The sequence below is a fragment of the Seriola lalandi genome, unplaced genomic scaffold, assembly GCF_002814215.2.
Source record: "Seriola lalandi dorsalis isolate HSWRI2012SDOR001 ecotype SW California unplaced genomic scaffold, Sedor1 jcf7180002054953, whole genome shotgun sequence".
In the NCBI taxonomy this organism is placed as follows: Eukaryota; Metazoa; Chordata; class Actinopteri; order Carangiformes; family Carangidae; genus Seriola; species Seriola lalandi.
Genome location: NW_019525504.1, coordinates 1,525,100 through 1,540,288, shown reverse-complemented (window position 1 = coordinate 1,540,288; position 15,189 = coordinate 1,525,100). Strand labels below are relative to the sequence as shown.

Sequence of the window (15,189 nt, the reverse complement as noted above, 5' to 3'; positions counted from 1 at the left end):
CCAGCAATAAGCTAAACACAACCTTGGCCTGGAAAAGCTGCTAGATGCTTGTTAAGGTTTTGATTTGGTATGACTTTTCTGCTCAAGGACAGAAAAAAAAAAATGTGTGTAATCTGGGTTAAAGGATGTAAAATGTCAGGGAGGTGCAGACGTGGTCTGGCTGAAGGATGGGATGTCTGAGGCTGTCACAGCTCCGAAGCTGCTGTCATTAGAGGTTTACAAAATGATGCTATTTATTTAAAGAGTTCATCAATTAGACAACTCCATTTCCTTGGACTCATTTGTCAATTTGAAGCAGCAGCAACAATGCCAGTGATTGAGAGAGAGCGTGCGTTATAGACGGTGAGAGTGCTAGCGAGAGATAAAAGACATGACAGAGGAAAGAAAGGAAGACCAAGTTAAAGTTTGCCTTTGGATTTAATCCAAGTTTCAAATATGCATAGTCCCATTAAAAAAGGTGGAGTGGGGAGAAGGATAGAGGGATGCAGCCAGAGGGAGGCAGCCAGAGGAGGGGGAGAGGAGCTGTGTTAATAAGGGCTGTAAATTCTTGGCTGCTGAGGGACATCTTTTACTGTTCATCTAAAGGACAGGAAGTCACGGGCTGGGGATGTACAGATACACACGCCACATTTAGGAGGACACTGCATTGACTTACATTCGCTGCCTTTAGACCACAGAGATAGGTTTGGACTTTTTCCAGTCTATTTCAATACAATAGTCACATAACCATATGCATTTTAAAAGCGTTACTGTAATCACTCCGCCTGTTAATACTGGCAGTGAAGCATTCACTTCCTGATACCACACAGTCCTCGTTCTACATAGAAATGAATTGTAAAGTAAGGCTGAACCTTATAATGTAATATGTCTGAGTTAGCCAAAGTCTGAATCTGTGTTCTGGTAGTTGTATGTACATGTACATATATTTAAAAAGGCTATTTGTAAGTTTCCTCTGCTGCTGAACGTGGTTTCTCTGCCCGGAAGCGGCAGGTGGCGATTGTCACTTGACTACAATAAGTCGCTATGATAGAGTGATACGGGCTGGGGCTAGCTGGTTAGCATGCTAACTTCAGTAGAAGAAAAGACATGATAGAGACAAGAGTTAACCATTAGTGTTGTTTTCCACCTCTGGAGACAGCTGTTGTTGAGTAAAGGAATGAAGTTCGATGCTGAACTCACAACATTTCCTCTAGACTGGTAAGTAAACAGCTCTCAATGCTAATGCTGGTTGTGTAGCAATAGCAAAACATGCAAATACTGCAATGTTTTCTGACCAATATTGCCATTGGGTTTTAAATTACACACAAAATATGCAGGTTCATAGAATTGCACATGCATACAGCATATTTCCAAAAAACTTAGCTTTATAGTTAACGTTGCTTAGCGACAGCTGGATAAATCTAAATGTGACAGATGTCATTGATGTCATTGAGGAAGTAGGTGACAGGAGGATGTTAGCTAAGCTGACATCCATCATGAACAATAACTCTCACCCTCTGCATGACACTGTAGGGTCTCTGAGTAGCTTCTTCAGCAGCAGACTTTTACATCCTCGCAGACTCCACAACTCCTGCTCTTCCTGACCATGTGCAAACTTGCACTTTTTCATGTACATATCATGTGTATTGTGTATATTGTATTTATTAGTGTATATTTGGTGTATTTTTTGATATATATTTCCATAGATGTTTTATTCTATAGATGTTTATTTTTCTGCTGTGGTAAATGAATTTCCCAGTTGTGGGATTAATAAAGTTAATCTAATCTAATCTAATCTAAAAGAAATTGACAGTTGCTCGGTAATTATCTTTTTCTCTTTTAGCCTGAGTTGATGCTTGATGAAATATCGTTAATGTTTCACCAGAACTTTATCCTTTATGAATGTTTGGTTCACCAGCATGTAATTGTGTTTACCGATTACACGCGAGGAACAGGATTTGCAGTAGCTCAGAGTTCAGGTTTATTGTTTGTATACTTCGCCCTTTGTTTCATTATCGTAGATTTGTTTATTTCTGTTTAGCTGATTATGTTTGTATCACATATTGTATCAATAGATTGCTTTATATGATATTTCTGTAAAAGACAGTAATTTGTGTTGGCTGTCTATCTACGTTCCATAACTAATACATGTATGGAGTTACACAGCCCAACCCCGCATCTTAGAAAAGGAAATACAGTCTGTGGAATTTCAAACAAAAAAGCTGAAAATTTTGAAGATACCAAGTTGATTTGGGTATTTCAGTCTGATGCCCAATATTAGCTTGGTTAAAAATTTAGAATGCATTTTTACACAGAACAAGGACTCTGGATTTTGCCCCCCCATGTCTTTCAGTGAAGGTATACCACAAAGGGATCGCTTCATGGTCAGTATGAACAGGAGGAATTATTACAGCGACTGAGAATTTTTGTATCAACATATGAAATGTGAGAATTGTATTCTGGTAGAATCTAAATTCCTAACATCCAAACCCTACCCAACCTTAACCAAAACCAACACTGACATGTAATATTATAGCTTGTGAGGACCAGGCTTTTGTCGTGAAATGGAAGGCGAGTCCCCGTGTTTGTGTGAATAGATTTATGTGAGTGCGAACACACAGGGCTTGGTGGGGTTTCTCAGAGCAGCACTTAGACCTTATAGATGGAGGCTGCAGGATGCCAGATACCACCCCTCTGTTTCTCTCACACATATTTCCAAACACATACGTCAGTTCACCATAGGACCACTTAAAATATACTCACCACTTTGGGATTTGCACACCGTATGCTTTCCTACAGTATCAATTAATTCATGCAATAGACAGTAAGGTGTACAGTCTCTTACACTGCCTTCCTCTCTTATTAAGAATATGAGGTATGTGCATTTGACCTTGAGCTCTGCAACAAGCTGGCACTCTGCTACTGGAATGGTATGTAAATACTTTTGCGCTATGGAGGTTTTACAGCCTCATATATCTAAGTCTGAGACACAGGTGCACTTCTCTCTCACGTTGTCTATCTCCGTGTCTGTCACTCATCAGATTGTTCGCCCACTTTGCTGTGCTTTGAACCCATATGAGTTTAATCCCTGGCCCTCATATATACAAAGCCGACAACCAACACAAAGACAGCGTGTGTGTGTATGTGTGTGTGTGTGTGTGTGTGTGTGTGTGTGTGTGTGTGTGTGTGTGAGAGAGAGTCTTTCCTCCTGAATGAGATTTTAGCAAAGATACAGTGACACCAAGGGCGCGTGTGTATGTGTGTGTTGCAGTTCGTGAGAGCAGCTGAATTCTGAGAATCGTTGAGTCTTAGTTCTTCAGAAGGAGGACATGTTTGGCATTAGGTTCAGTGATGAAGGATAATTACTATGTGTTATAATGTGGGTCATAGTTTTGACCATCAGTTGCAATGACTATGATACTGAGGTACTCACTAAACACAGTAACATTACTACAAAAAAAATCAGAAGGGGCAAGACAAGCAGTCAGATGATCCAAAACAGTTTAGCCAGATTATGTAACCGACTTTATTTGAGGGTCAGAACAAAATCAGTGCACCGGTTATTGTAGCAATGTTACTATATTCTGAGATCTTGACGATTAACTGGCTGAATCTAGGGTTGTGCTCAGACCACAAGTTCCATTTTGGTTCTGGTGTTGTGTTGAAGTCTGTTTCCACAAATTTATCCTAACCAATGCATTAAAATACCAATGCACATACAGTATTCTTCAATTTAATAGTTCCAACAGATATCATTATAGTCATACAACATTTTCCCCTTTTAAAAATGTAACACAGTACTGTTTACTCAGAGAACATGTTGACTGACCTTTTTTGTAGTTTTATCTGAGAACATTTTTACACAAGTCATTTAATTTCTACTTTGGTAAAAATTTATTTTAAGAAAAAGTAGGCTGCTTGCACTTGAGTACAATTTTCCAGTAGTCTTTCCACTCCTGGTTCCGACCACTGGTTCCATTTTGTTCTGCCACCAACAAGCTTATTGAATCTTTCATTCACTATCTCTCTTGAGTTAGTTTCTTTTGCCTCTCTCTCTCTAACGCGGGCTGATTTAAAGTCGACAAAGCAACTTCAAAATGCACTTGGGAAGGACAAGCGCTTGGCACACTGGTGTTACACTGTATTATGTCGCCCCTCAGATTCTGTGACCTGTAGCGGTGCAACAATGTGTAACATTAAGTGCATTGAGTATGTTGAACATCAGTGATTTATTTCATTGCTATTCACTGAATGATAAAGTAGAATTAATATTATTTTCAATGTGTTGCTTCGACTTAAGCTTCTACGGCTTCAGCACAGTGAGGAGCAAACACCATTTTCCCTCGCAGCAAAATGAGTCAGGACGGGGTTAATGAATGTCACAGAGCAGTGACAAAATATGTAGTGAAAGCCCTACGGCCATTCAGCACAGCAGAATGTCCACGGTTTAGCTTTGATAGTTAAATACTGTAGTTTATATAATAGTCATATTAGTCTGACATGTCATGCTAAATCACTGTTAAAATGACCAATTGTGGATTCTTAAATATTGTTTGTTACACAAAATGGTTGAAATGTGTTTTGTTGTTGTTGTGCAATAATATAAATCATTCTTTCAACTAACAGATGTCTCCATTCTTCACCAAACAAACTACCTAGAGATTTGACAAGGGATTCGAAATGATTGGAGTTCAATAAGAAGATTAGGAGCTGGATTCAGAATTGATAAAATGCTATTGAAGCCCATCCTTATTCCTGGCAGCACTTAATATCATCAGCGGTGGTTAATTAACAATGTCTGTTATTCCATAATGGCAAAAATTCTACTTTGGGCAAGTGTCTGGTTAATATGCTCCCTTAAACCTGGTGTTTGTACCAGGCCAGACTGTTTGAGAGTCTGCGACTGTGTGTTTCTGTAGTTTGACGACACCAAATAAACTGGTGACTCTTATCTAGAAGAGCATTTTGCTGATTGTGTCATGTCATTTTCCCAGTCATATCAATATTTTAATCTTTTTAAACGAGACCTGTAGTATTTGGAGCAAGTAGGTCATGAAAAAGTCATGTGTGCAAAGTAAGAAGGCTGCAGCTTTTATTTCAAATGGTCAAGGACATATTAAATACATATTTCATATCTTACACTACTCATCCCGTTTTCAGGGTGTAGCCACAGGTTGCAAACATTAATCAGGCTGCCGGGCAAAATTCTTTTCTGCCCTCCATAAAACATCAACTTTTTCACAGTTTATGAAAATCGTTTCTCAGCTTTGTTAAAATGCATTTTTCAGGTAATTCAACAGGGTTTTAACTGTGTTTATTTATCTTAAGAATTATCAGAATTACAAATCAATAAAGCAACAATTAACCCTTCAATTCATTTGAAAAATTTAAAAACACTCATTCATTCATTTGACAACAGTCTGTGATTAAAGACCTTTTACTTAGTTATAAGTCAAGTTAATTGCAAATGTTAAAAGCTAAAGCTAATTAGATTGGATAAGAGATTCAAAAGTATTCCAATTTAATAACTGGATTCTGTACTAGGTTGCGATTCAAATGCTATCAAATCTGAACTCTAATTGCGCTGTTAAACAGAGAAATGATGGACAAAACTATGAGAGTCATTTCCAAGTTTTATTAAATTGGAATTATCCTTTATTGCACCTGAACTTCACTAAGATTTTTTTGGAGGAGAAACCACCAGACCTGCAAACTGCACAGCAAATCATGGTGTTTAATCCAAAATGTGGTTGAAAAGACTGGAACACAAAGGCTGTATAATCAACCGATGGCCCTCATCACCATCACCATCACACTCTCACACACACACACACACACACACACACACACACACACACACACACACACACACACACACACACACACTAGGCTGACAGTCTGCATGAGAGCCCTCTATACTGGGGTCCATTTAATTGGGATTGAAGGATCCTCACAGTGAAAATTATGCTCGTGATCACCAAGAATTTGGCCCTCACACTAACATACACACTTTTGCATGACCGGGCACATACACAGACAAAAAGCAGAGATGCTATCACACTACAGGATAAAAGAGACACATATGCAGCCAGACTGGAGCGACTGAAAGCCTTTCACTTGCAGTGATCACACATAATACACGATTGCATTCATGCGTGTGTGCACAAACACACATAATCACACCCACAAACACCTCCTACCCCCTCCTGTCACACCCCACTTTAGAAAATCAACCTTGTTGCCTTTTGTGCTTTACCATTCCCTCCTAGGGCCCTGATTGGCTAAAATGGCTCCACGGGAATCGATTTGCTCAACTGGCATGGCTCCCAATCGAAACCAAGTGCAAGAAGAATAAGTAGAAAGAAAAAACAGCCAAACGCCAAAAAAAAAAAAAAAAGCATGATTTTTCCCTAGCTCTATTTAGCCCCGTTTTGCTGGGTGTATTCTGCCCATATTTCCATTCAGTGCACGCTTCACAACAGGGCAGAGGCTCAAATGTTTGCCCACCCAAACAATGAGGGGATTTGGAGGAAGGAGAAAGTGTTATTGTTAGTGGGAGTGGAGGGACACCAGCAACTGGAAAACACACCCATGAAGGATGCAGGCTACACATGGACAGGCAGACTACAGCGGACACAAACAACAAGCAGGTTGGACAAACACACACACGAAATAGACAAAAGCCTCATAAGAATACAAGCTCCGATCTCTTTACTCTTTGTCTGCTTACACACACATACACACACACATTCTGATAATACTGGCAGCTTGCACCAGTGTGTGTGTGTGTGTGTGTGTGTGTGTGTGTCATGGAGAGATGGAGGAGGTGGGCAGCAGACCAAAGCCATCCATCTAAGGAAGCCAATAGTGCACAGCATAGGCTACAGGCTTCACAGCGCCCATTGCACACTCCCACCAACCACACACACACACACACGCACACACACACAGTGTGATGCCCTTGTGAGGGTTACAGCTCTCAGGGTGTTAAGATGGTGGAGCACAGAGCCATCAATCTTTACCCAGCAGCCTTGCTTGACCTACCCTCTGACACACACACATTTAGTACACATACATGGGTACACCACATACAACGCCCTCCAGTTTTCACACACAAGCACAAAACACACACCAAGTTGCACAAATTCACCCCCCCCCTCCTCCTCTCTCTGCTTTGTGAGCTCTCTCTATCATCCTCACTCCCTCTCCATCTTTATCTCTGCCTCGCAGACACCTGCTACAGTATGCATCCTGCTAACTGATTGGCACCTCTAAAAATGATAGCAATCATGAGGCAGCTGATGAACGGTGGACTAAAGAGGAGAATGACCATTGATTTTCATTCTCATAGGTGGTGAGTTGTAGCGAGGCATTGTGCACACGAGCTCCGACTGTAAGACAAAAGAATCATGACCACAATCTGAGATGTGGGCCAGTCAATAGTCTTAGTCCAAAACACTCATATGGAGAAGAGATACGAAGAGAGAGAGAGAGAGAGAGAGAGAGAGAGAGAGAGAGAGAGAAAGGGAGGTAATGTAAACGTAAGGCAATGGAGGGTAATGTTAGGTAAGGTTAACGCTAACTCAAAGTCAACCGATGAGCTTTCTTTCTCTGCAAGCTTTAAAAGCTAATCCCAGTAATGAAGACTGAAGTAATGAAGATCCAGTAGAAACTACCGGAAAAACTAGAATTAGCACTGCGCAGCTGTCTGCCTCTGCAAACTAGCTTCAGGTTATATCCCTGTCTATCCAGAGTCATATAAAATATGAACCATTTGTGTGAAGTTTTGCTCTGTGAAGTCTTGAGTAATGGCAACAAAGTGTTTTCTGAGGTCACCGTGACCTTGACCTGAGTCCAAGAGGTTCGTGCTTGAGTCCAAGTGAATGTTTGTGCCAAATTTGAAGAAGTTCAAGGCGTTACTGAGATATTGTGTCCACGAGAATGGGACGGATGGACTGACAACTTGAAAACAATCTGCCTCCGGCTCAGAGGAATTAAAACTGTCAAGTGGTGCTTGAATTCTGAATTATTTTGTCAAACTTTCAAAATGATTTCTAATGTGACGATGATGACCAAACATGATTCACTGTTTATTTGGATCAAGCTAGAGTCACTAAATGAAAAGAATATATCAATTTGCTGATACATCTTTATATTCTGATAGAGAAATCTGAATCTTATATCACCTTATAGTTATTATATTAATTTACTGGCCCGTTCTATTAAGAAAAATATATTATGCATAAATGATATTAATGATGATAGTTAAGCCGTATTTATATCACTGCATCTCCAGAATGATTCGACTGCCTTTTGAATAGAGTTTTTCCGATACCGATTCTCGTATTGGAAATGCCTCCGATGCTGCCTAAAATACGGTAGTGGCACGGCGAGTTTCACACCCAGGTCAAATGGAAGCTTTCCTGTGAATCAATTCTTCTCCACTGCCCTTAAAACAGTAGCGTACACACTGGCAACTACTGTTTTAGAGCAGCAAAGAACTGATTTCCTGTAAATAATGTGTAACGTTATTTTGCCATTAGCAAAATGTCAACAATACGGAAACATGTTACACTGGAGGGTCCCACCAGTATAAAGGCAACGTGTACAGTATGCAGGGCTTTAATTTTGAGGGGGGTGGCACTAGTGTTAGAACAACTATTGAACATATCTGTTCATGTTTTACAAAGGGTTTGACCTGAGCCATGCCATACATAATGACAGCGATCGCATCACATCCATTCAGCAGTATACGACTGTTCATTTTTTTTTTTTTTTTTATGCAATGGTATCTGACCATATCTCAGGCTTCTGCTTGTAGTTTATTTGGATCCCCATGAGTTATCAGATGCTGTGTAGTGTGCAAAAATACCAACTATATCACTTCATTCAAATACACACAGGAGCCAAACACATAACTGCACAATACTGTGGATCGAAACAATAACTGCATTTGCATCACTTGTACTGTAACTCTAGCTGTTAGCCCAAATGCTATAGTTCCTCCTACCAGGCAGTGTTGCCGTGGACACTGTCGTCTAGGTGGCAGAGCAGCTCCAGCGTTTGGGGGTTGTGAGCGGTGTCGTCAGGTGACTCATGGCTACCTGTCTCCCAGTCAGAGGGCATCCGCCATACTGCTGCACAGGAAACCACCCTGCTGTCACTGGCTGGAGGGGGACAACACACACACACACACAGTCAGTCACATATTGTAAGAGTGCAGTGTGTTTGCGTGTGTGTGTGTGTGTGTGTGTGTGTGTGTGTGTGTGTGGGGGGGGGGGTGTTGAGGAGGCACTAACACAGTGACACGCATACACTCCTTCAAACCCACATCACAAATTAGTTATTTTGGCACATCCACACCAGAGCCAGAGCTGCTAATTGGAACCAGTAGAGTAAATGTAGAACTGATACAGTAATTGGAATAAAAGTTTGAGGCTGGGGGGCATAACCTATCGCATACAGAGAGAGAGAGAGCAAGAGAGAGAGGAAGCAAAGAGAGAGAGGGAGAGAGAAAACAGAGGGAGCAAAAGAGCTTAATTTCTTTTTGGTGTAGCTATTGACAGCATGTGGGCAGGCGTTGGGCTATGAAACACTGGCGTTAGGCCTATTTGTCAAATTAAAAAGCAACTTGGTGCGAGTCCACAGGCTCTTGAGTGGTTTTAGACAACCTTGCACTTGGAGTAAGTGGGCAAGCAATCATCTTGAACAAAAGCCTTTTCTTACCCATATGTGGAGTGCCAGTGGGAGGCGGTATGGAAACACTATAGGAATGCACTTGTGTGTGTGTGTGTTTGTATGTACTGTTTATATATATATATATATATATACACACATATATATATCTGTGAGTGTGTGGTGTGTGCAGCAGTGCATGGTTGGCTGTCTGAGATTCAGAGTGGCTGTCATCCTGTGAACTCAAGCATGCAGAAATCACCTGACAGAGAGTGAGAGACAGTGGGAAGAAAGAGAGGGAGGGAGAGAAGATGTGTGTGGTAGTGTGTATGTGTATGTGTGTGTGTGTGTGAGTGTCATTGGGGGTAGGGGGGGTTTTTCGCTCCTATATGACGCAGCCTTAGGCACACAGATTGACCTGTACACTTGTGAGGACCCTCATTAACCCTCATTAATAGTAATCCAAACCACAACTAAACAAAATAATTCTGAGAATGAGATTCCATGTTGATGTGTTTGTATCACACCATTTCTGCACATTTGTCAGCTGCACATTCCCAAAGGTGTTCTACTGGATTCAGATCTGGATCGTGACAGTGGTGATGTCACTTCCTACGCAAAAAGTTGGGATCCGTGAAAACAAACTCGACGGGAGAAATGTGCGATATTATAATAAGATAATACTTCATCAGAGCTGCGTCACCATCACATTCCCAGACCTCCAAAGAGCAGAGGAGAGCGACGGACACTTGTGGTCAGCTGTGAAATGCTGATGCGGCAGGTGGCAGGATTGAGGAAAGCCCCCGATATTCAGCGTGAGCATATTCACCTCAACCACGTTGACTAGGCTAACTGATTAAATGATCATGATTGTAGAAATCCAAGATAACATCAAATAACATGAAAGAATTGCCCAACAGTCAATAGATATTAATAATATCTATCACCGGTATGATTCAGTTTTCATACAGTCTTTGTGTGTAAAATCGCTGCAGTGAACATGCGAAGTGACTGTGCACTGGAGACACCACGCTGACAGCCACACACACTCCTTCCTGCCTTCACCACCCATCTCACCAGCATTCATAATCAATTGTGACAATGACAGAAACACTTACATGATGGATTTTCTGAGTGAAATACAGTGTTTATTGGTAATTTTTTAGATATTTAGTGTGTGAATTCATCAGCCATGCACATGTCTACAGCCTTTAGAAGTTTAACAAATAGAGGTGAGCTTCAATGTCTCGGGGTCTCCGCTAGTCGGCCCATAGTGAAACTGTCCTGTTTGTCGCATTAACAGCTGCTGCCAAGAACCGAGTACCGTTAGCAACGACTGAATCTCTGTTCCGTGCCCATGTCTCCAGCATCCAGCATGGACTATGAGAACCGACTATATCAGACACTAACTGTCTAGCACATACCAGACCTTGACATATGCTTTTGTTACGACATGATCAACTTTATTCCTTTCATCTCTGAGTGGTAATAATAGGCTTTTATCAGTCTGCATCTTCTCTTTACGTGTGTTCTTGTGGAACTGTGAAATGCCATCGGAGACTCTAACAAAACATGTTTGTTTGTAACGTGTTCAAGTAAAAAAAAAAATTGGGAAATATACAGTATAAAATTATCAGATTGTTTTAACAATTACACACTGACACCAGTATCAGCTTCAAAAAGTAACCATCTTCCTATCTTTAATTCGCTGTTGCATTTTTGTTCTGTTCACAAATGAGGATAATTGGGATAAATCTGCTATCACACGTTAATGATAAGGAAGACTACATCCATATCACCCTTTTACTCATTAAAATTAAAGTAGTATTTCTTGTCAAAGCTATGGCAGCGTACGCCTGTGTTAACTGAAATGATTATGGGGGTGAGAGAACATGATTGTTAATCCTAGTGGGTTCTTGAGGCTGGTTCCTCTGGTTCTAACCGTTCCATCACTGCTGGAGTGGAAAATATGCCTGTGTGTCCCGTATGAACGATGACATGCGCCATTGTCAAATAACCTGTCTTACATCCCAGAGGGCTTCATTTTTGATTACAACTGACGTGGATATTTCTGCTGTAGATTGTTTCCAACTTTCAACTCTGATTAGAAGATATCTTTTCAATTAGAAGAAACTCAAAGCACAGATGACATGTGTGTGACCTACAAGGATTTTTTTCTTCCTGCCAGACAGTCACTTTTATTATCCCATAATGTGGGTCATCATGTCCACACATTAGTATTGATTCTATCAGAGTCTGAACATGACTTCTAACACAGCTGCTGCTGTCAGACCTGTGAAGACAGGTCATTTGTTAAAGACCGATTACATGTTACAAGTCACAACTAAACTCTAGCTCCGTATAAGGTCATCAGATGCAAGAAATACATAGGAAAAAGAAAGGAAGATAAAGTATATGGAAAAAAAAGAGACAAAGAAAGAAAAAAAGAGAAAGAAAAAAAGAAAGCGAAACATGTTGCATAAAGCAGAGAATGGAGCCAGAGACAGAAGGAAACAGTAGGACTCACTTTTGTTATAGCAGGTGGTAAGCACAGCCTTATCTGCAGGACTGGCGCCAATGTGCCATATCTCCCCAGCTTGGTGCAGAAGGACATTCTTATTAATGATGTTATTCTCATCATCAAAGTCAATGATGTGGATCTGGAAGTAAAGTAGAGACAGAGAGAAGAGATGTGTTGAGGATGAAGCTGCATGCATCTCCCTCCACACACCAACTGCAGTTCAAAGCTCCACTTATTCCTCTGATTCCCCCCAAAAAAGAAGAAGGTTCCTCTTTTAATATGACAGTATATGTATTTTCAAGGAAGGCGTCGCTTTGGTTCTTTCTTTTTTCCCCAAAAAACTTCACACGGCTGAAGACCCTTCATCTTGATTTAGCCTTTAAAGCGACGATTAAGACACTTTTAGAAGTCACGTTGGAGTTCTGCATATGACATGCTGGGAGGAGTCAGAGGAGAAGGTACAACAAAAATGAAATCAGTTTTAAGACAAATGGCCTCGCTGAAAGGGGTTGAGAATGAGCTGCATTATCCAAGAGAGTTTTTCTCTGAAAGTCCTTTAATCACGTACGTTTCTTTTAAGCAAACCATTGCTAGCAGGTGATGATTTAGCTGTAGCTAAGCATATTCTAACTTCACATGTCTAGTACTGATCTGCATAGTGTGTAACCTATCAGTTAAGTTACTTGTGAATGGGGCAGCAACAATACGGAAAACATTTCCTTCCTAGAAATCATGTCTGTGGCGAATGGCTGTGCATTAAAGTGATCATTTGTAGCCTTTCCATACTAAATGTCTAAAAACAACTAGACCTGTGTTCTATATGATGTTGGGTTGTGTTCTTACATTAATGTACAAACAAATGTTTCCATTATTTTTTAAACCAGAGAAATCTGTGATTTTCATCATGGTTAACTCTCTATGTCATTGGTCGCACGTCAATGACATCATATCCTCTATTCACATGTGTCAGTGTTTTGTTTGTCTGACAGTAAGATCAACATTGACTTTTATCCAGTTTTAAATCACACACACTTTTTACACATTGGTAATTTTCAACTATACGGTCACTAAGTACTAACCACCGCTGACTGGGCAATCCCACAAGCCTTCCCGTTTCAGAGCCGCTCCACCCCAGTCATCTTCCCACAGCAATTTGGCCCTTTTCAAACTTTCTCAGGCCCCATATTCACAAAGCATCTAAAGAATAAAAGTAGCTCCTAAATTGCCAATTTAGGAGAAACTAATAATAATAAAATAACAATAATAATAATAATAAAAATAATGGGCGTGTCAGTCCTAACTTTAGGACTCCTAATTATTATTTTTTTGGGGGGCTTTTTATGCCTTTATTGACAGTGCAGTAGAGAGAGACAGGAAATGGGGAGGCAGAGAGAGGGGGAATGACACGCAGTAAAGGGCCGTCCGATGTGGGATTCAAACCGGGGCCGACTGCAGCGAGGACTGTAGCCTCTACATATGCGGCGCCTGCTCAACCCACTCACCACTGGACGCCCGGGACTCCTAATTTTTAAAAGTAATTCACAAAGCCACTTAGCACTAAAAGTAGCATCTTAAACTGGGAGAAATTAGAAGTAATGGAGAGGACTCCTAACTCACTAAGACCAAGTCACAAAGAATCGTAAAAGGGCTGCTGTCATTCCACATCTCACAAACCTGATCATTCAGATGCATTTTGGAGGATGCACTACTTTTGTAAACAGCACCTAATCTGTTATTATTTCATTTGTATTCATTTATTTCTCAGTGTTTTTTTTATTATTGCATGCATTTGCAAATGCATGCATATGCAAATGCACCGGCTTTCATCAACCAATTGCTGCGGTTCCAGCAAGAGAGCTCGTCCATGCAAATTGATGTCAGCCATAGCAACAGAGATGCACTCTTAGCTCAGGAGTTTTCACTTTTCCTTACTAAAACTGGTCTCAGCAGCTTTGTGAATAGGACTTAGGAGAAAACTTTTAGTTGCCTACTGTTGAAAATGAACGGCAGCTTTGAAACACCTAAACTCAACTACCAACCTTCCAGTTAGTGGATGACCCACTCTACCATGAGTTAGATTTGGCAGAAACATTCCCTTGACTCAAAGATCAACTGATTCGATTTGGTGGTCAAAGGTCAAAGTTCAAGGTCATGGTGATCTGACATACTTGTGAATGCAATATATCTGGAACGCCCAGAGGGAACTTAATCACTTCTGTCTCACTGTGACCTCACAAAATACGTTTTTGGTTAATGCTTTCACTAATTATGACATGATTTAACTCAAATGTCTATAAGGATAAAATGAAGTGATGACATTTTATATCCAAATGGTAAAAGGTCAACCTCACTGTGACATCATAATGTTCTGCAAAAGCACTTCTGGCCATTATTCAACACTTTAACTCAGGAAGGAGAGATTTTGACCATATTTTCTGCAACTGGTTGATGGAAGAAACAACCAGGATGAACTGATTACATGCAATAACATTAATTTGTCTGTGATTATTGACTCTTACACTCTGGGTGGAAATATTAATATTTTTATAGAAGGTATCAGCACCAAAAGTATTGAAACATACTGTACACCTGAGTTTAATCACCGCTGGTTTCGATGGTTTGAGATTACAGAAATGTATTGTTTTAAGGATGCAAAGGATCAATACCAATAACTTGTTAACAGTTACACATAAATCACCATGTAATCCTCAAGTCTAACTACTTTTGCCAGCGTATAGCTCCTGTTCCTGGTGTAATACAGAGGCCTGGGCTGCACCTAAAAACACAATCAACAGCTGTGCGGACTTTACAGCACTGAAGTTGAACAAACAGTCTAAACTTTTATCCATAACAAGTTAATAGAAACTCCTCCTTACTGAGCTCTTTTCATTAGATGGAAATCTATTCTATGAGGGCCCTCGATTGAATGCAGTTCAGGGCCCACAATGCCGTAAAACAGTAAGGGTCTCAAGGTTTGATCAGACAATATATGGCAGTTTCTCCCATAAGAGAGA

At 40.5% G+C, this 15,189-nt stretch overlaps 1 protein-coding gene across 1 annotated transcript in view; it reads right to left on the bottom strand.

The window, feature by feature from the left end:
- The window catches only part of eipr1 (EARP complex and GARP complex interacting protein 1), a 65,598-nt gene that overhangs the window by 44,813 nt on the left and 5,596 nt on the right, over nucleotides 1-15,189 (bottom strand). The window contains exons 3-4 of the mRNA XM_023394699.2: nucleotides 12,182-12,314; nucleotides 8,990-9,146 (exon numbers count right to left, since the gene is read on the bottom strand). Of these exons, the coding sequence (XP_023250467.1) occupies nucleotides 8,990-9,146; nucleotides 12,182-12,314 (290 nt within the window). The remainder of the gene's footprint in view (nucleotides 1-8,989; nucleotides 9,147-12,181; nucleotides 12,315-15,189) is intronic.